Genomic DNA, 21,045 nt, shown 5'->3' on the forward strand with positions numbered 1-21,045 from the left:
AATGGCTGTTAGTGTAACGGAAGCCTAGCAGAGTGTGGCGTGGAACGTTAGTGAACCTCCCTCCCGAAGCCTCAATACAGTGCGGTAGTTTTGGGCTACCGGACCGACCCTTTAGCTCAGCGGTCTCGTACTCTGCCCCCCATTCCCAAACCGATGTAGTTAACAAGGTGGCAGGTTCGCGGGCCCGAGGGGGACGAACCATATGGGAACACCTCCGTTACATGAGGACCGATGAAAATGTCCTCACAACCACAAATGTCTTCACAGCAAAGGTGAAATGTCAAGTTATAGTCCTCACAATGGTGGTTTAACTCGCAGACACACACACTCAAATGTGGTGTTTCTGGCCGTAATAGATCTGCCTGTGTCCCTACTGATCCTTCCTGAACAAATCCCCCGACACACACTTTCACTCACACACACACACACACACACACACACACACACACACACACACACACACACACACACACACACACACACACAGATTGAAGTCCAGCGAATTTGCCTAAAAGATCCTGCAACCTGGTCAGAGACCTCTTATTTAAAATCCAGTTTGAGGCCTTGCATTTTTGGGCTGATGCATCACCACCACCAGGTGGCACCCTTGCTCTGTGGTGAAGAGGGGTCTCATGCGAACACAAGCTCAACCCCTTACAGCAGTGCTTTCCCTCCAACCTTTTTAATCTTGTGCACCCTCTTCTTGTCATGCCTCAATCATGCTCTATATCTCGTCCTCTATCCCAATGCTCCATATTTTTGTTCTTAATACCCCACAGACACACACACACACACACACACACACACACACACACGCGTACGCACGTGCCCTCTATCGTGTGCTTGTGTACCCTTAGTGGTACCTGTATCCCTGGTTGGCACAGACCTATAGGACTTGCAGTAGTGCAGAGGTGTTGCCCTATGCTGAAGAGAGGCCTATCCAAATATCTTCACAACTCCCCATAACTAGTATTTAACCCTATTATCTGCTTGGTGTAATTAAAACGACAATGACCAAGACTTAATCTGTGTTACTTACAACTCTTGGTTATATGATGATGATGTAGTTTAGGTTTTTTACCAACAAACAGCTGGAGTCTCACCCAGAGGATCGCTGGCAATCACATCTGCAACAAAACGATGCGTCAATCACTGAAACACAATCAAAACACTCAAATGAAGTAACATAAAAGTTATTATAAATCTACTAAACCCTCTATTAACTTTCTATTGACGAGTGAAAACCAGAGCTGAAGTGGTAAAAGCTGTTAGTGAAAGTGTTTTGGTTAACTGCATGAACTAAAGAAACAAACACAAATACGCAAAATTATTTTCTTCCCTTTCCCACTGTTAAAATTAATAATACAGTACAACTGTCACTACTGACTACATTTTTACTCCTGCTTAGGGAAGACCTTTATTAAGGAAGTCGAATTGAGGAGACAAACCGTGGGAAAAGGCATTTATGTAAAATGCATACACGGCACATTGCACATTTCATAGTCAAATTAAAGGTCATTATTTGCATGTCCATTTATACAAATTATTGGCAAAATTGTGATGCCTTGTAGGTTCTTGGGGACAGTATGAAAATTAGAGTTGCATATTAAGTTATATCCAGCAAAAAGACTGTATGACACAGCCCCCTATTCAAATAGCTACATTAGCTTACCTTGATGTGCTATAAAAAAGTTACACTATACTCCACATTTGCCTTTAAAATGATGAAAAATTCTGAAAAGAAAAGAGCCATGCCAAAACAGAGACCACGTAGAATGCAGCAAAAAATTAGTACAGCACTCTTGTTGTCTTATTTTGCTGTAAGAAGTAGACAAAACGACATGTTTGAGAGAAAATCCATAAGCTAGAGTTTGTGGTCTTACCTGTGCCATATCACCATGTTTTTTTTAAACACTACCCATTACATTTTTAACCAGTGTATTTAAATTATTAGCTGTTTGAATATATGGTTTTATCTTGGTGCATACTGTACTGGGTGTACTGGGTAAATCAAACAATATATTTCATGAAAACTGGTAGTATATTTAACCCAATTATGATAACAAAGTTATATTTTACCATTTTCCTGTTAATTTATGACATAATGTGATTAACCCCTTATCAGCAGACGAAAAGGCCTAGAGCACTCTTTCACACAACTACCAAGATTAATTATGTGAAAACATCTGTTAATATATTGTATAAGTGGCACCGGGGTATACTGTAAGTACTCAGACTAGCGAAACTATGAAAAAATATGTCTTCCAAGTTTGAAAAATATGGCATTTTATTCTCTACAGCTCAACTAAAGACGCTCATGTTGCACCAAAACGCCTCTCATTGTATAGCTGCTCGTCTATACAAACTCAATTACTTCCAGTACCATTGTCGCTCTTGTCGTGCTCGGTGTGTATGCATGGTTAGAATGCTGTGTTCAACCAAAATGGCTGACAACTGAAGAGCAACATTGATGCTTCAAATAGATACTAATTGTACATAACTGCCTAAGATAAAGCTGTGCTGAGAAGATCAGTAAACATTGGACAGGTAATATGTGTAGCTAGGTGAAGTAGAACAAGTTCGACCATGAGAACTATCTGGAAAAGGGATACCATTTGTGGGTAAAAAAGAGCATTAAAGCACTTCTTGAAAACATAAGAGGGACAACAATCCTGGCTCTTACAATGAATGGTAGTTTTGGGGCAACATTGGAGTAGCGTTGGGGAACCGCAAATGACTGCAGACTCTTTTGAAATTGCTTGTGAATAGAGAGCAAGGCCAGGCGATGTTCTTGTGAAGAGGACAGCCACTTTAGCATTGCCAGATGAAATGTGTACAAAGACCCAGATGTCACTGAGCAGGCAAGTGTTGGTGACTTTAAAAAATATTTCGATGTGTGAAATGAACACACACAGACACGCGCACATAGACACACAAAAACACACGCTCTCACTCCCCACAATGGGATGTTGTTACGCTGTTTGGAGTCTATGGGCGCTATAATGATCAGTTAAATGAATGATAAATACAACAAAGGCTCATCTTCTTATTATCCTTCATGCATTAGTGTGTCTTGATGCATAGATTTCCCCTTAACCTTTTTTAAAATTTCCACTTTTATATTACCCATACTTAATTGCATTACGGCAATGGTTTTCCCTGAACATAGTTTTCATTTTTATTTGAACTTATATTTTGAACTTATTATTGGAGTATGCGCTATTTGAATGTGAGCATAAACACATAAACGCATAACAACCTTATTTCACTTGCCCGTCCCCCGAAGGCAGCGTGTTTTTAGCCATTGGGGCCTATTGCAGAGCTCGCTTCATCATGGCCGCCGCGCCGGGCGGCTGAAACGGCGTTTTTCTCCCGCTGAGCCGAGTGGGAGATCCCTGCACGCGATTATGTTTCTGTCCAACGGGGGAGAATCCCGCGAGACCATATTTATCACAAAAAGAAAAAAAATATCCCTACTCTATCCCTCTCCGCTTCTAGCCCTGCTCCTCTCCTTTCCTTTCTTCTCCTCTCCTCCCTTCGCTGCTCCGCTCACCGGGCGCTGGTATTCTGGAGATAATTTGGAACATGGATTTGTTCACGTTGGGGGAGATTTGATTGGGCGTCTGGTCGTGCATGGGGGACCATCGGGGCTTGGCAGCGACCTGCAGGCTCCGGGAATTATGGGAATGGCAAGGTACGCATGTGGGAGGGTGTGTGTGTGTGTGTGTTTGGGAGGGAGGGGGGTCATTCTGGTAGGTAGGTTTTTGGCCCGTTTACTGTGTGTGTGTGTGTGTGTTTGGGAGGGAGGGGGGTCATTCTGGTAGGTAGGTTTTTGGCCCGTTTACTGTGTGTGTGTGTGTGTGTGTGTGTGTGTGTGTGTTGTTGTGTGAGTGAAAGTGTGTGTCGGGGGATTTGTTCAGGAAGGATCAGCAGGGACACAGGCAGCTCTATTACGGCCAGAAACACCACATTTGTGTTTGAGTGTGTGTGTCTGAGTATGCTGATGGGATACAGGTGCAAGGTCTTCTACCTACACTGTGTGTGTGTGTGTGTGTGTGTGTGTGTGTGTGTGTGTGTGTGTGTGTGTGTGTGTGTGTGTGTGTGTGTGTGTGTGTGCTTGTTTGCATTTCTGTAAATGTGTATCTGTTTGTGTGTGAGCATGTGATTGCACATGTTGTACATATACATGAAGTTGCGTGCATGCATTTGTGTGTATCGTGTGTGTCTGGTGATGTGTGTTGTTTCTGCTTCTGTGTCTGTGTATGTGTCTGTGACGGTCTCTTAAGTCTTTTGTCCGGACATGAGAATTTGTCTTGTGGATGGCTGAAGGTGAAAAGCCTTGGTCCCAACAGAATAGTGTTGAGCAGGTAGTGTATAACACATGCACACACACACACACATACATACACATGCGAGCGCACACACGCGCATACACACACACGTGCATACATGCAGAGCAGCGTTGAGCAGGTTGTACACACATGTATTGTGCATTGGAATAGGCACATGCAAGCAAGCATGCCTGTACACACAGACACATGCAGGGTGCATTAGAGAACCCTTTGAGTCTTGACACTCATATTAGCCAATCAGCAGAGAGAACATTTAGCAATCTGCCTTCTATTATTAGCGTGTGTGTGTGTGCGCGTGTGTGTGTGTGTTTGTGTGTGTGTGATTTTCAGAGAATTCTGTGTGTGTGTGTGTGTGTGTGTGTGTGTGTGTGTGTGTGTGTGTGTGTGTGTGTGTGTGTGTGTGTGTGTTTTCGTGTTTGCGTGTGTGAGTGTGGAGCCTTGTGTTCATCAGTAGTGAGCCGTTACACACACACACACACACATACGCACACACGGCCGTACACACTCACACACGTACGTATACACACACACACATACGTACGTACACAACACACACACACACACACACACACACGGCCTGCTACACTTACCGCTGGCGGTCTGTCAGTCTGCATTAGGCTGACGAGCAGCAGAGCCCTGTTTGGCAGGCTGGGGGCTTTCGATCAGAATGATTTCTTTCACAAACAATCAAATTGGTTAAAATGTTTCATGTGCCGCAGAAACCACTAACTATCCCACCATTCCAGGGCCAATCCTGTTCTCTTTCTCTCCTCAGTTTCTTCTCTCACTCTCTCTCTCTCTCTCTTCCTCTCCCCTCTCCTCTCTCTTGTCCTCCTTCTTTTCTACTCCTCCTCTCCTCTCCTCCCTCTTTTTGTCTTTTTGTGTCTTTCATGTGTTTTTTTTGTTTGTTCATCATCGGATAGGGTTAAGGAAGGGTGGGGACAGGGTGGGATGGTGGTGTTGGGTTGTGTTGTGTTGGGTTGGCGTCTCACATTTTTCCAATTTTGTATATCAACCACTACTCCACATCGTGCCGTAGCATCCCTGCCCTGCCCAGCCCAGCTCGACTCAGCCCATTCCAGCCAAGCCTTTGTGATGATTTGTTTCCTTCTACATGTAAGTGGTCTTGGCCAATAATGCTGATTCTGATTCTAAAGCTGATTCTTCTGATGTTCCGCAGCTGTAGGGTAGAGGCAAGGAAAAAAAACCTTTGGTGTTCCACTGGTGTTCCTTTACAGAACCGAGCGTACTTGCTGGAAGGTTCCACTCTCCTCCTCAATGTCATGGGAGATGTAGACATGTGTTTCATTTTCTTTGGCAGTATAGGAGACACTGGGTTTTGATTGACAGGTCCACACACTTGGAAATCCTTTTTTTTGGGGGGGGTCATGTATTCCATGGCAGAACTTTCGGTTTGGCCATAGAAGTCTTCTTCAAAACTGTGCAGACCTATCAATCAAAAACCTGAAACCTGAAAGCCTTTGTACTGCACCTTGACCAGGGATCAGGGCAACTGACAGCTTGGCCGGGGCCAGCACAAAATCATGTGAAAGCGAAAGTGAAAGCCCATTGGGAAACTCCAACTCCCCTTGTCATTGTGACACAGCACTCCATAGCAAGTGAACGCTGCACACAACGAAATTGCATTCATGCCTCACCCGTGCAAGGGGGCAGCCCTCAATGGCGCCCCTAGAGAGCAGTGCGGTGGGACGGTACCATGCTTAGGGTACCTCAGTCATGGAGGATGGGGGAGAGCGCTGGTTGATTACTCCCCCAACCAACCTGGCGGGTCGGGAGTGGAACCGGCAACCTTTGGGCTACAAGTCTGACGCCCTAACCGCTTACCCATGACTGCCCTCCTGCAAGGGCCCTCTGCCCAATATAATGTAATGAGGGCCCAATGCTGGGACCCCTTTATCCCTGGGCCTGGGGCAACTGACCCCTTTGCCCCCCATGTCGGCTTCCCTGCAATGGATGTCATAATATTTCTTCTCAACTGATTATAGGAGATGCCAACAAGGGCAACAGACATCTCTCATGCAGACCCACCAAAGTGGCAATGACAACTGTCCAAGATAGTGGCTCAGAGTTGCTGCATGTGACTAAAAGGCGTTTAGGGTTTCATTCTGCTAGAGTAGACTCCTTACTGGTATGTGAAGACTTGAGAAACCATGCCAGGAGGATGGCTTGGTTTTTCAAACGCTGCTTGAGCATGCCAAGGCAAATTGTCTGATGTTCCTGAGCAACAAAAGTACTTACAAAAGTATTTCTCCCTATTCCCTCCCTCCCATGTCCCACTTAAGGCTAGCCACAAATATCCCACACCCCATCCTCTCTCTCACCCATTACACCGAGATCTCTTTCTTTGTTTTTCTATACCATCCGTCTCCTTCCTTTCTAGTTTGTTTCTGTCTTTCGCCAACCCATTCTTTTGATTTTCCTCATCTCAAGTGGTCCTTCCACCCCCTTCGTTGACGATTGGCTTGCCCTGTGCATCCTTACCCCAACCCAGCCTGCCTCTGACCTAAGGCTACACAATCACAGTGTTAACTCCACAGTCTTAGTGATTGTTGGTCTTACTCTTTAAGTGTCGCATTTATCACTGCAAAACCTGCTGTGTATAGTCATACAGTGTCCCGTAACTCAGACATCATTGTCAGTCTTAAGGTGATGATGTACGGAGCAACTTTCATGAGCAATGTTGCTGGACAGCAACAAGCTTGGCTCCTAAATTTCTGATGGAATGATTTAAAAACGTCATCTTGACAAAAAAGGGAGTACAAGGCACTCTTCTTGTGCAAAAATATTAAAAAGCCCTCAGGGTCACCCGGAAGAAGGCTTGTGCCGATACGCGTGGGTCTCTGCTCCCATGTTTTTAAACTTAATAGCCATGTTTTAATAAAGGCTTTTTAATATGTTTGCACAAGAAGAGTGCCTTGGACTCCCTTTTTTGTCAAGATATTGTTTTTCCCCAACACCAAAGAGCACCTTCAAGATTTTTTCTCAACAATTTCCTGAGCACTATCCGGATTTTCTCTTCACTTGATTTAAAAACGTTGTTTGCTGCTTTTTGGTGTTCTCTTAGTAAAACGTATTGCAGTGATATAAAAAGTCTAAGCATAATCTTATAATATTGTTGCCCAGGCACATTGCTCAAAAAGTTGCCATGTCTATCCTCAGCTTCAGAATATGCCTGTGTCTTTCAGTTTCTTTGAATCCTCAAACTGATGAATTAGTTGACCATCTTGCCACCCTTAAAAGAACAGACCACCGTACTTTAACAATGAAATATGTTCTTCTCAGAAGTGAGACGAGATGATCCGTACCTCTCTGTGTGTTGTGCGACCTCCCAGTCAGTCAGACGTGCTGTCACTCCAGTTAGCATTTGTACTCAGCATGGCCAACGGTAAGTTTCGGGGCTGTAGTTACTATTACACTGGTCTACTTTTTACTCAGTGAATTAACCTGTGTTGGAGGGAAACTCTGGCAGAGTTGTTTAACTTCTTTTACATTTGACTGCTCTGCCAGACATCTTGATATCTTGATAGCAGTGCACATCTAATGTCCTCTTTGATACCTTACCTGAGTCTGTAAATAACAGATGTGTTTATGTGAGAGACATGCAGTGCCGAGGGAGAGAAAGAGAGGGTGTGCACATGCGTGCGTGGATGCGTGCATGTATGTATCTCCACAGCCAAGAAGGGAACTCCACTCCGATGTCAGGGAGTCTCATCCAGCGTTTTATGACAATCAGGGCATAATCACCCAGAATGCATCACGGCGTAATCACCCATAATGTCCGTGTGTGTTTGTGTGTGCGCGCGCGCGTGTGTGTGTGCTCCTGCTCAAACGGGTGGTTCTGATTAGCTGAGCAGCACGTCTGTGCAGTGTCACAGCAAATTACCTCAGACTGACAGGACTGTGTGTGTGTGTGTGTGTGTGTGTGTGTGTGTGTGTGTGTGTGTGTGTGTGTGTGTGTGTGTGTGTGTGTGTGTGTGTGTGTGTGTGTGTGTGTGTGTGTGTCAATAGAGAGTGAGTGTGTGTGGGTTTCTGTGTCTGTATGGGCTGATGTTTGTTTCTGGGCTGATTCGGTGCATCAAGCATCAATGCTGGATTTGCCAAGACGTTTTTTTGAAGCATACACACATACACACACACATACACACACACATACACACACACACACACACACACACACACACACACACACACACACACACACACACACACACACACACACACACACACACTTTTGAATAAGCTTTTAATCCAGTATCTTTTATACAGTATTATATATATTTTAAATTGAAATTGTTACAAATTAATACAAATATCAAAATTTAGCATTACATGCTGTGATCACACACACTCCAAACATTGATACTGGTGGGAGGGGTGGACTATGTTGAAGTTTGCAATGGGCATTGGGTTTACCCAATCATTAACGTGTGGCCATGACGTATAATCTATTCGTATGTATTGTGTCATCTTTCATCGCCCTCGCTGAGTTGTCATGTTGTCTGGCGACACAAGTAAACCCCAATATAACGTGAAGGGAAGTCTGAATTGAAGGGAAGTTTTACGGTTGGTAAGGTCAGGCAATCAGCAAAGAGAGTAGATAAGAGTAAGATGATTCAAGCCTGTTCGTATCCTGGCTCCATGTGATGTCACGTGAACACCTCTTTAGGAGAACTGTGGTTAAGAGACCTTTGGAGGCTTTAGGTTGAGAATAAAAGGAGTTCCCTTGGCACTGTAGATGGCGGTAGCGCACATCTTATGCAAGCTGTCACCAAATGCCACAAAAAGAAGAGAAGAAGGAGAGGACATTTCCCCCTTACGAGACCAAACTTGAGCACACTCCTTTGCATTGGTCTTTGCTATCAGGCACTATCCCTATAGCAAAGTGTACTTCATTGTTACAAACTCCTACACAGGATCCCGTTTCTCGACAGTGTCGTTGCTAACCAGTTAGCAACTTATTAAGTTGTCAATGGGAAATTGCGTTGCAACTAAGTAAGTTGCTAACTTAGTGTAACTTAGTTAGCAACCACATCGTTGGGAAACGCACCCCTGGTTTGAACAAGAAGTAAAAACAAACTACCAGACAACTCAAAGCCATGGCCAAGGCTTACTATTTGTGTTAACTGATTTTACGGCCCTCATCAATTTCGCAACGGCCTCGTTTACATTATGTTTTGAATTCCAAATGAGCGATTCAGAATGAAATACTTCCGTCAAGTTTACATTCCACTTTCAATTCCAAATTGTGAAAGGTTTACATGATTTTTTTCAAAGTGGAATTAAAATGTTAATAAATTGAGTTAATTCTGAATTAAATCTCTCATGCAAACGAGGCCACTGAACAGGCACTTGACTCAGCGCTGATGTGTCTCTTCTCAAAGAGCAGGAAGATCCCAATGACCTTTGAAATACAACTCATAAACATAACATGTCTAAACATATCTGTCCAGGACACACACACAGTCTAAAGACTGCTTTATTTGCAGGAATATGCCAATTACTCCCAATTGATCAGCAGATGGTTTCCTTGATAACCAATTTGATCAGGACGCTGATCGGGTTGCATTAGGCTGAGCGAGAGTGATTTCTGTGTGTGTGTGTGTGTGTGTGTGTGTGCGTGTGTGTGTGTGTGTGTGTGTGTGTGTGTGTGTGTGTGTGTCTGTGTCTGTGTCTGTGTCTGTGTCTGTGTGTGTACGTAGGCTATTGGCAAGGCACCTCACGATACACATGTCTCGATGAGATACTTTCACGATGCACTGTGATAGATGTATTATTGCGATGCATTGCGATATTTACTTTATTAATTAAACAATTTCACCTTTGCCAACATTGTGCTGTAAAAATACAAAAAAAGATGATAGTTTGTAGGTAGAGTAGGTTGCAAAAGGCTAATAATAAAGTTTCAAAATAATAATGATGATGATTTGAAGCTTGGGAGCACTATCACATCATATCATGTGGTTGTTTCTGAACTAAAGGGTAACAGAACTTTGAAAGGACACATCATGATACTGCGCCCCTGCATCGCGATTCAGTATCGTCGTGATTGCGTATCACGATTAATCACGATTTTATTAAATATCGTCACAGCCCTAATGTGTGTGTGTGTGTGTGTGTGTGTGTGTGTGTGTGTGTGTGTGTGTGTGTGTGTGTGTGTGTGTGTGTGTGTGTGTGTGTGTGTGTGTGTGTGTGTTGGTGCTAGCATGTGTTGTTTGTTTACATTGCTCTGTGTTGAAGATGTACGTAGGTCTGTCATGCACACGGAATGGGATTGGGAGTCTCATGCTCTCCACAAGGCAACTGTAAACAGAGTCTTTGTAATGGCCGTCAACTAAGCCTGTCATCACACACTAAATGTGCATGTCTCTCTGCCTGTCTGTCGGCAACTAAAAACAGAACCAGGCCAATATATGTGTGTGTTTGTGCGTGCAGGGGCGGATCTAGCCATTTTGAGGCCCTAGGTGAATTATCAACATGGAGCCCTGGTAGAACTCATTGTATAGGGGTGGTTGACATGATGCCCTGTTTTTACGTGACATTAGTTAAAAACCTACAAAATGTATATTTTTCCTCTTGAAAACAAATGTGAATAAAAGAAGATGTGGTACATCATGTTTCATATTAGTCTTAGATGAGAAGAAACATTTTTGTTCAGATTTATGGAAATGTTTATATGTCAAATATCCTGTGTTATGACTGTAACATTAATAAAACCTGGAATATATACAGCTATAAAATAAACCAACAACATTTTGAATCATTTATAAAGCATTTGGCATGATTGCATAAATATTAACCTTATATTAAAAATATGAATATGAAAAATATAAGTTCAATTTCGTAACACAAATTGCGTCCTGTGGGGTGACATGTAAGTCAGGTTTGTGGACGGGCAGCTGCAAGGCCAACTACAAGGGTCTTAAAGACAGCCTCCTAACCAGTTATACCTCAGTTATTGGAGAGTGGTGTGGAAGTTTAAGGTGACTATTAACCCCTTAATATGTCTACATATTGCAATGTTTCTGTCACACAATGCTTAGGTTCATTTATGGTGTCCCGTGGTGTGACTGCTCTTATAGAAGGAAAAAAAAAGTTTTTATGAATAAAAATACATATTAAGGTTAAACACAATATCATTATCTAGTTAACATGAGCTCGGAGGTCAGTCACGAATACAAAAGGATTAAAATGTCCACAATGCAGTGAATTTTCTGTGTTGTGACTTCATGTCTTGTGGTGTGACATGCTTAGGCATTGTGTTAAGTTACTCAATCCTTACTTATTTTTCATGCATCATGCAAGTATATAAGGATACCAGGAGATTTATTTGTCACATTCACACAATTATTACAAGTAATACAGTGAAACCATGCAGTGAAATCACAGTTGTCTGCCTGTACGATGCATAGGCGTGTGTGGGTGGGAGTGTGGGTGGGTAGTAGTGTTTGTGTGGGGTGGGGGTTGAAGGAACAATAGCAGAAAGAGCATTGGGGATATGCTTGTGCAGAATATTAATCATTTTATTGTATCTTACAGAAATGTCACAACAATGATGTCACACCACAGGACACATTTTCCCCAAAACTGACGTCCCCATTTTTTTCTATTTTTTTCCAATTTTTCCACCCATTTTTTCAGGAATTGGAATATGTTTCCTCCTTTAAGTGAGGTACGGCCTTAAACGTCAACCACCCATAGACATACAATTATGTGTTTTGGTGCTATTTAAGTGTTTTCAGTCATATTTATCTTCGATTACTTTGCATGAGTGGCAAAGCCTACTTTTTGTGTGTTTACGGCAACTGGTGTGACAGTTGGGGGCCCCTATGGAGGACAGATTTGGTCGGGGCCTTAAGCAATTGCCTAGGTTTGCCTTATGGAAAATCAGCCTGTGCGTGTGTATGTGTGTGCGTGTGTGTGTGTTTGTTTGTTTGCATATGTTAGAGCATACGTGTGTGTGTGTGTGTGTGTGTGTGTGTGTGTGTGTGTGTGTGTGTGTGTGTGTGTGTGTGTGTGTGTGTGTGTGTGTGTGCGCGAGCGAGCGTATGCATGTGTGTTAGTTTGTGTGTGTGTGTATGTGTGTGCGCGAGAGATTTATGCATGTATCTGTCTGTCTGCCATTAGCTCTGGTGCTGATGTGCCTAATCACTTAATAATTGGCAATATCACTAATGGGAGCAGAGTGTAGGCAGACAGCTGTGTGTGTGTGTGTGCGTGCCTCCGTCTGTCTCTCTGTCTGTCTGCCTGTGAGAGGTAGTAGTAGATGGGGGCGTGCGCGTGTGTGTGTGTGTGTGTGTGTGTGTGTGTGTGTGTGTGTGTGTGTGTGTGTGTGTGTGTGTGTGTGTGTGTGTGTGTGTGTGTGTGTGTGTGTGTGTGTGTGTGGAGAGAGAGAGAGATAGTGAGTGAGAGAGGGTATACTCTAGGCAGACCGGTGTCCCTAATTGGAGCCCGGCGGGTCGAGTTGCAGGAATATGCCAATTACTCCCAATTGATCAGCAGATGGTTTCCTTGATAACCAATTTGATCAGGACGCTGATCGGGTTGCATTAGGCTGAGCGAGAGTGATTTCTGTGTGTGTGTGTGTGTGTGTGTGTGTGTGTGTGTGTGTGTGTGTGTGTGTGTGTGTGTGTGTGTGTGTGTGTGTGTGTGTGTGTGTGTGTGTGTGTGTGTGTGTGACGGAGAGGGGGGCAGAGGGGCCTTGTCCAAATTGGCTCGGAGGGCGTCTGTGCTGAAGCGTGATTTCCGCTACGCTGTAATTGTCCACGGGGCTCGTGTCTGCCGCAGAAGTGTGTGTGTGTGTGTGTGTGTGTGTGTGTGTGTGTGTGTGTGTGTGTGTGTGTGTGTGTGTGTGTGTGTGTGTGTGTGTGTGTGTGTGTGTGTGTGTGTGTGTGTGTTAGTGAGTGTGAGTGTGAGTGTAGACTGTGCGTGTGTACGTGTGTGAGAGAGTGCAAGCAGGTAGACGTGTGTGTGCGTACGTGTGCATGTGAGTGTATGTGTGAGCGAACAAGGGCAGTTCAGTGGAGGTAATTAGCAGCGGAAGCATTTAGGGCTTAATGAAGATTGCAGAGGGAAATTAGAGAGAGAGAGAGAGAGAGAGAGAGAGAGAGAGAGAGAGAGAGAGAGAGAGAGAGAGAGAGAGAGAGAGAGAGAGAGAGATGGGAGAAGTGTGTGTGTGTGAGGAGTGTGGAGCTTAATTGAGATTGCAGAGGGAAATTGCTTTGGATTGACTGACTGGTAGACTGAGTGGACCAGGGCTTCCCCATTTTTTTTACCCAAAATTGCAATCCCCCAGAATGAAAGGTGTGTGTGTGTGTGTGTGTGTGTGTGTGTGTGTGTGTGTGTGTGTGTGTGTGTGTGTGTGTGTGTGTGTGTGTGTGTGTGTGTGTGTGTGTGTGTGTGTCACGCCAGAGATAGTTCTGGCCAGGCCATACGTATCGGTGTGACGTGTGCCATGTGCGTTACACCCCTTTTTGGCGAAAATGTTGGGGGATAAGCTAATGCAAGTCAGTTGGTGGTGTTGGGAAATAATAAACGAAAGACAAAGACCTGTAGACCAGCGTTGTTCACGCTCAACATGCCGAAAACATGTTGTGTTGCCGGCTGCTCAAATAATATAGCCAAACAGCCATGACTGAAGCATGGATGGTGTTAATGTAGGCTAGCAGATGTTGCATGTAAGTTAATGAGACATTCGGCTTGTTTTCCCCCCAAAAGGGGTGGACAGCTCGTTCACTAACAAAGTACCCGGATGGCCGTTTATACGTATGCCAGTCAAGTCAGAGAACTTAGAATACAGGGAGAAGATTCAGTCTGATTGGTTCCTATTGCAGCCAGTTAGCTTTGCATGCATACTGCAGTTCCTATTGAGTGTCCGCTAGTTGGCGAGTGTTGGTAAGTCTTTCATGTGGGAAAATGTATGGAATGGAAAAGGGAGCCCATATGCTAAATACATTGCTACTGCAATTTCCAGTCACAAATCTCATCAACAAAATATTCCTGTTAAGCACTATGGCTGGGTTTTAATAATAGGCTGTATTGACAAATCTTTCAGGTGTCTAGTTTTACAGCAGGGAAGAAGATTTCAACCTGTACTCGCTAGCATCTCGCTAATGTTTATGGGTTTGGCCTCATAAATTGAGCTTTGTGACCCAGTATATAATAATCTAGTGGCACAAAATAATCGAAACGCCACTCAAATGAGGTCTTATTATTTCTAGCTTCGAACTGAATATTAATATTTCAGGGTAAAAAATCACAAAGAAATAGAAAACTCCATTGACACCCATTCATTTTGCACTTAGGTTTGGATAAGGCCTAGCCAGTAGTGGCTAGAAGCTAGTGACGTGAGTGACCCCTGGTCAAGTGCTGTGCACTTCTGATTCACTTCAGGTGCTTGATCAACTAATCAACTCTAGTTACTCCTGATTGGTCAGTTTCAAATTTGGTGCCTTTCAAATGTTCTCTGTTTCTTCACAACTCTGGCTGCTCGCTTCTTTGCAACCCACTTCCTCCTTGTCGTGTAAAACACAGTGTGCGCAGTTAACTTGGGACCCGATCAACTGGGGATGGCCACCTACAACTTCTCGGTGTGCTCAGCGCACTCACGAATTGACCCAATTTGAAACAACTTGCACAACCACAGCTGAAGTGTTTGAGAAAACAATCACACACAAAGATAAGTCTCAGAGATGTTTACGTTGGTTTACTTGATGTATTTATTGTCTGACACATCACAGAATACACTGTATTAGTGTGCTTCTAGTGTAGATCACTCCGTCTGTATGGCTTTATAGCTTCATAACATAACACAAAAAGTACATGCATGGTTAATTTAGTGCGACGGTATGCTCGTCTCTTCGAACCATAGTGCAGTGTCCTAATTTCCAAAGTGTAAAATTGAACGCACCATGTGTCTCGTCAAGCTGACGTGAACAGTTGTTTATCATGCCATCCCAAGTTAATCGGACCCCAAGTTAATTGCGCACAACCGCATACATGGGGTTCCCGTTTGTAAACAATTCCTGGCTGTGCAGCTCTGGCTGAGCACTGTTCAACCTCTGATTGTTGGAAACTGCTACACTCAACAAATGAGTTCACCTGGTTGGCTGCTTAACATCTTGCCCCTCCTCTCATCGCAATTTTTTGTAAACTGAAAACCTATCCATCTGCTATTCTGTTAATTAGGGAATTGTTTGCTTTCCTAGTCTTAAATTGGATGAGCATTCCCTGTGCTGCTGCTGTCCCCTGAATCTCTGCTTTCCTTGGTGGAAAACCAGGGGACTGTGCTGAACAGAGCCATACCACCAAATCTAATTCATCACCATTCAATAAATAAAATGCTTTCAGAATTTCTGTTTTTGTGTTTCTTGACGAATGGACCTGACAGAACAATCTGTCTAGAATAAACAATTACCCTGGTTGTTTGCCTCCCTTTCTGGTTGTCCGACTGCACTGTATGGGTGTCGCTTTTATTCACAATGTTTTCAGTGTTAACCTTCATCCAGAAGTGGTTACCAAAACGGCTGTGAACAATAGTAAGTCTTGTCATCAGTCTCTGCCACTCTGGTAAAAACTATCCATATGTATTGTATTTTGTCAAACTGGAGTCTGTTTTTCGACAGCATCGTTGCTAACTAACTTAGCAATTTAGTAGGTTGCAAATGGGTAATTGCATTGCAACAAAGTAAGTTGCTAACTGGTTAGCAACGATACTTCCGAGAAACGGGGTCCTGCCAAAGAACAAGAACAACAACATGTGCATGGCCTAATGCTTAGGGAGGGACAATCACAATGTTGCATGTTTGAATTCAGGCACCTCACCTCATATTGCCCACATATACACACACACACACACACACACACACACACACACACACACACACACACACACACACACACACACACACTGTCAACAATAATGTTATCACTTTGTCTCTGCCTTTGTCTTTTTTTAAATTACCCTCATGCCCTTTTCTGTGACTTTCAATCTCCACACATATCTGTCATCCAGTACTGTAGTCTGTCATTCTGTCCTTCTTTCTTTGTTGATGTTGCTCCTTCTTTGAAACTGTGTTAATTGAAGCAACTTTATTCAATAAATGAAATTCAACAAATGAAAAAATGAAGGTATTGCAATAAAGAATAAGGAAGAAGACGAAACAAAAACGTAATATGTCACTATATAAATTAATCTTACACAGTACTGGGCACTGTAGAAAGAAATACATATCACAGTTTATATTTAAAGAAACGTGATATACTATGAAAGTAAATTAACTGTCTCTCTCTCTCTCTCTCTCTCTCTCTCTCTCTCTCTCTCTCTCTCTCTCTCTCTCTCTCTCTCTCTCTCTCTCTCTCTCTCTCTCTCTCAGGCATTCGGATTCATGTCAAGAGTGGCCCTGCAGTCAGAAAGGATGAACCATCACCCTGAGTGGTTCAATGTTTATAACAAGGTGTGTGTCTGTGCGTCTGTGCGTGCGTGCCTGCATGTGTGTGTTTGTGATGTGCATGGCTGTGAATGTCTTTCTTTCAGACTGTTTTTTTAGCTTGTTTTTCAGGTCTATGAATACTTTTCGTACCATTCTATGAATACGCTTTTGTGTTTTTAGAATGGTGTGTGTGTGTCTGTGTGTGTTTATTTTTTTCCCCCAATAATGACGTGAATGGCATACTAAGAGTGTGTGTATGCATCTGTGTGTTGGTGTGTGAGAAATAAAGAACATTGCAGGCTTTAGATGGTCTTTTAATAGATTCATTTCTTACTGAAAGCATGGTTGGGAACTATGGGAAGGACTAAAACTAGCGTGTGTGTGTGCGTGTGTGCGTGCGTGCATGCGTTTGTGCGCATCAATAACAAATGAAGAAGGAATGTGGCTGAGGGGAAAAAAGGAGAGTGGATCATGAAAGTAATCCAGGCATTTGCAAGCTAAAAAAAAAGAAAACGAAAACGAAAAAGAATGAAACATACAAAGAAGTATATGCCAAACTGCTGTGCTGTATATTCATTCATCATAACGTGGTAAATTGTTGCTTGTTTTGTTGTCTGACTTTAACCCAGTTCCAGTTGCCATGAAAAGTTAAAATCAAATAATAATTAAGAGGGAAAATGTATTCTGCCTTTTTTCCTCTGTCCGTGTCTCTCTTCATCTGTCTCTCTTTATCTCTCTCTCTCTCTCTCTCTCTCTCTCTGCTTGTCCTTATTCTTTCCCCCCTTTTTTGTTTGTGTGATTTCTTTCCATTATCTTAGTCTTTCTCTTTTTTTCTTTTTTTCTTTCTTTCTTTCTTTCTTTCTTTCTTTCTTTCTTTCTTTCTTTCTTTCTGTGTCTTTCCCAGCCAGAATGCCAGTAGCTACAACATAATAAAGTGGGCGAGTGTAAATCTATTTAGTCTCTACATCTCTTCCTGTGGAGCGTGCGTGTGTGTGTGTGTGTGAGAGAGAGAGAGAGAGAGAGAGAGAGAGAGAGAGAGAGAGAGAGAGAGAGATTGGAGAGAAAGAGAGATTGGAGAGAGAGGGGAGGGGGAGAGAGAGAGAGAGAAAAAGGGGAGAGAGAGAGAGGGAGAGAGAGAGAAAGGAATTTACCCTGTAATAAAACAGTCCCCCCAGGAAATCGCGATGTTGCGATCGTGTCGTTTTTCGCAACTTCAATGATTTCCCGCGAATTCTGCGCGAGAGCGCAACTTTAACCAATCACCGCGATTTCCCGCAACTTTGAACACTTTGAACCAATCCATGTTGCGCTGACTTCACTGACGTCGACAAACTTCCTTTCAAAAAGGATAATAGCCTACAATAAAAAATACAATAAAAAAGTAACCTAGCAATCAGTCCCAGCACTTTACTATGCATGTACAAAGTTGTCGGTGAGGGGGAAAAACTAATAGGCCTAAATACGAATGTAGGAAACGCCATGTTCTCATTGCGCGTCTGCTCGCATGGTCACAGGAGGGAAAATGTATGACTACTAGTCTGGCATAACCAATAGGCCTACATTTTTAAAATGTGGTAGGCCTACATAAATATATAGCCTAATTAACACTTCATGACAGTCATCTAGGCTACATTACGCCAAGTATAGGGCTCCTACAACAAGATGTGTTTTCTTTTTTCTAAAGCGGTCCAGCTGCTGGACCACTTTGGTGTTTGACTTGTGCGCATACAGAAGGCAACATTTTCCCTCCGAATTGAGATGCGCAAATGCCTTGTCCACAACAAAGCAGTAATTTCCATCCTTCATTGTGCGTGCGTGCCTGGCCGATATAGTAATCTCTTTCGCGCAAATTGGGCTATGGTCAGGGTTCACGTTAGCCGGCTGTGGCCGGACATTGGCCGTTTGCATGCATGAATGACTGGCAAAATAAAATGTGGCCGGACAAAATGTCGACAAAAATGACTGCAATCAGTCAGTAAATAATATTAGCTCATTTTAAATAGGTCTACTTAACGTTACAAAAGACCAGTAGGTAGGCCTAATATGAAACTGGACAAAACTGAAAATATTTGTGAATAGCCTGTAAATGAACTTGTCATAAGCAGCACGCAATATTGCTTGCGCTCTCGTCCCCACCGTCGTTGTCCCCAATCACGTTATGCTTATAATCACTTGACTCACGCTGGCTGCTGTGCTGTCGAGGAACGATTCTGTTTTGTTGTGGGCTATTTTTTTTTACCAATATATCAGTGAACACAACAAAGGGCATTGCATTTGCAAAACCGTTTCATGCCCTTTGAGAAGTCAAGCCTAACAGTTTGGGACTCAATGGCATGCGCAGCATTGCATCACTTTCACTTTTACCTCTGCTGAAAAATGGTGGTGGATCTCCAAGTAGGCTACAGCCTACAGAGGGTCAAGTTAAACATTCCAGAGAACGATGGACTCGCCAGAAGTCCCAGTGAAAGTGCATGCAGGGCTTTATAACTGTTTTCATCACCGGGCAAAACGTGTAGCCCATATGAGCATCGTTGACAGCTGAGACCTCCGTTCTGCAGGCGACGTGGTGTTTTATAGATAACAATGTCGTCGTCTTTTATATTCACAAGAGCACCAAAATTAATATAATTTCTGAGCATTATTCAGCAAGCACCCTTCACAAAAGGAAATCTGTGAACTCCTCGTTACATTGAATGATGATCATCAGCCGGACGGCGCGGGAGAACCAAAAAAAAAACCTAGGCTATGCCTTCTTTCGAAAGCGACCCCTCTCTCTGCTTTTATTTGTGTTGCTTTTGACAAGCTTGAAAATTAAACGCCGACACAGGCAGGCTATGTGTAGCAGACGACTCACATTAACCAGGATTTCAGTCAGTTCCTGTCGCGCAGCCTTGGGTGGACATGCCCAATTCCGCCCGCCTACTTAGGCCTATAGTTAATTATGTATCCACTTTTTTTAAGTCAGGAATGGATATCGACATGATACGAAGTTTGTATGCTTACAATTTGAAACGGTGATGACATTTAAAACAGAGTCAAACGGCCATAAACAGCATTGTAATGAAGGGTGTCGTAATGGCAGCATGAAAGAGATGGAACTTTTCACGACGACATTCTGGCTAAAAACTCGCCCAGGCAGCTTCCCTGCTTTGCCTAAGAACCAAAATTATAATATAAAAATGGAAATAATATAAAAACACCAGAGGACTGGAATGTGGCAGTGTCCTTTACTTTCAAGCGTGGGGAAGCACATTAAAAATCGCAACAAACATCGCACCTTTCACTTCATGCCGCAACAAAATCGCAACAACACAGTAAGAAGCTCCGCAACTTTTATCGCGATTTTCTGGAAATCCCCGTGCACCCTCTGGCAATTCCGACCGCGATTTTTTGAGAAAATGCCCGCGATTTCCTGGTGGGACTGTGTAATCCACTCTTTATGAAAACCACCGCAGGACGGGGCAGGTTGTGTGATCTAAAGCCTGCTCTCTCCCTCTCTCTCTCTCTCTCTCTCTCTCTCTCTCTCTCTCTCTCTCTCTCTCTCTCTCTCTCACACACACACACACACGCACACACACACACACACACACACACACACACAGTGCGTATGTGTGTGTGAGTGGGATGTGAGGTCTGTAGCTGGTGTAGGGGAGGGAAATTCTGCTTTTATTGACAGGATTTTGTGCCTTCCGTTCTGTTTCATCCGCAGGTTCAGATCACTCTGACTACACACGAGTGCGGAGGCCTCTCCAAGAGGGACATCAAACTGGCCAAGTTCATCGACAAAGTCGCCCTAACCATGTAGAGAGAGAGTGCAGCAGCCCATGTTGCAGGGTGGGCCATTGTGGACATTCCAGAATACTTCTGCTTTCTCACTGAGGAAAAAAATGTTACTTTTTACACAACAAAAATGCACAAAAAGTCTGTTTTATGTAATAAAACGATTTAAATTATTTGTGTATTATTGGCATATTTATTTGATCTGAAGCAAAAGTTAAATGCAACTACTAGGGTGTGTGTGTGTGTGTGTGTGTGTGTGTGTTTTTTTTTCCCTTTTCAGTTGATTTCTCTAAGTTGTGTTTTGAATGACTCCTACGGGAGCCATTACCCAGTAGGTAGGCCTAATGGCTGTGTCCTTGAGCAAGGAGCCTACTTCTCCCACATTGCTCCACTCAAAGACCCATACCTTAGGCATAAATAACCAAATCGCTTTGAGGAACTGCGTCAGTGGCGTGTAGGGCGAC

The 21,045-nt window shown here is 43.4% G+C and overlaps 1 protein-coding gene across 1 annotated transcript in view; it reads left to right on the plus strand.

Annotated features, from left to right (window-relative positions):
• LOC134452204 (pterin-4-alpha-carbinolamine dehydratase 2-like) overlaps positions 1-20,753 on the plus strand; it is a 22,288-nt gene extending 1,535 nt beyond the window's left edge. The window contains exons 3-4 of the mRNA XM_063202570.1: positions 16,745-16,825; positions 20,511-20,753. Of these exons, the coding sequence (XP_063058640.1) occupies positions 16,745-16,825; positions 20,511-20,606 (177 nt within the window). The 3' untranslated portion in view covers positions 20,607-20,753. The remainder of the gene's footprint in view (positions 1-16,744; positions 16,826-20,510) is intronic.
• The last annotated feature ends 292 nt before the right edge of the window (positions 20,754-21,045 follow it).

Source organism: Engraulis encrasicolus, chromosome 7 (assembly GCF_034702125.1).
Source record: "Engraulis encrasicolus isolate BLACKSEA-1 chromosome 7, IST_EnEncr_1.0, whole genome shotgun sequence".
In the NCBI taxonomy this organism is placed as follows: Eukaryota; Metazoa; Chordata; class Actinopteri; order Clupeiformes; family Engraulidae; genus Engraulis; species Engraulis encrasicolus.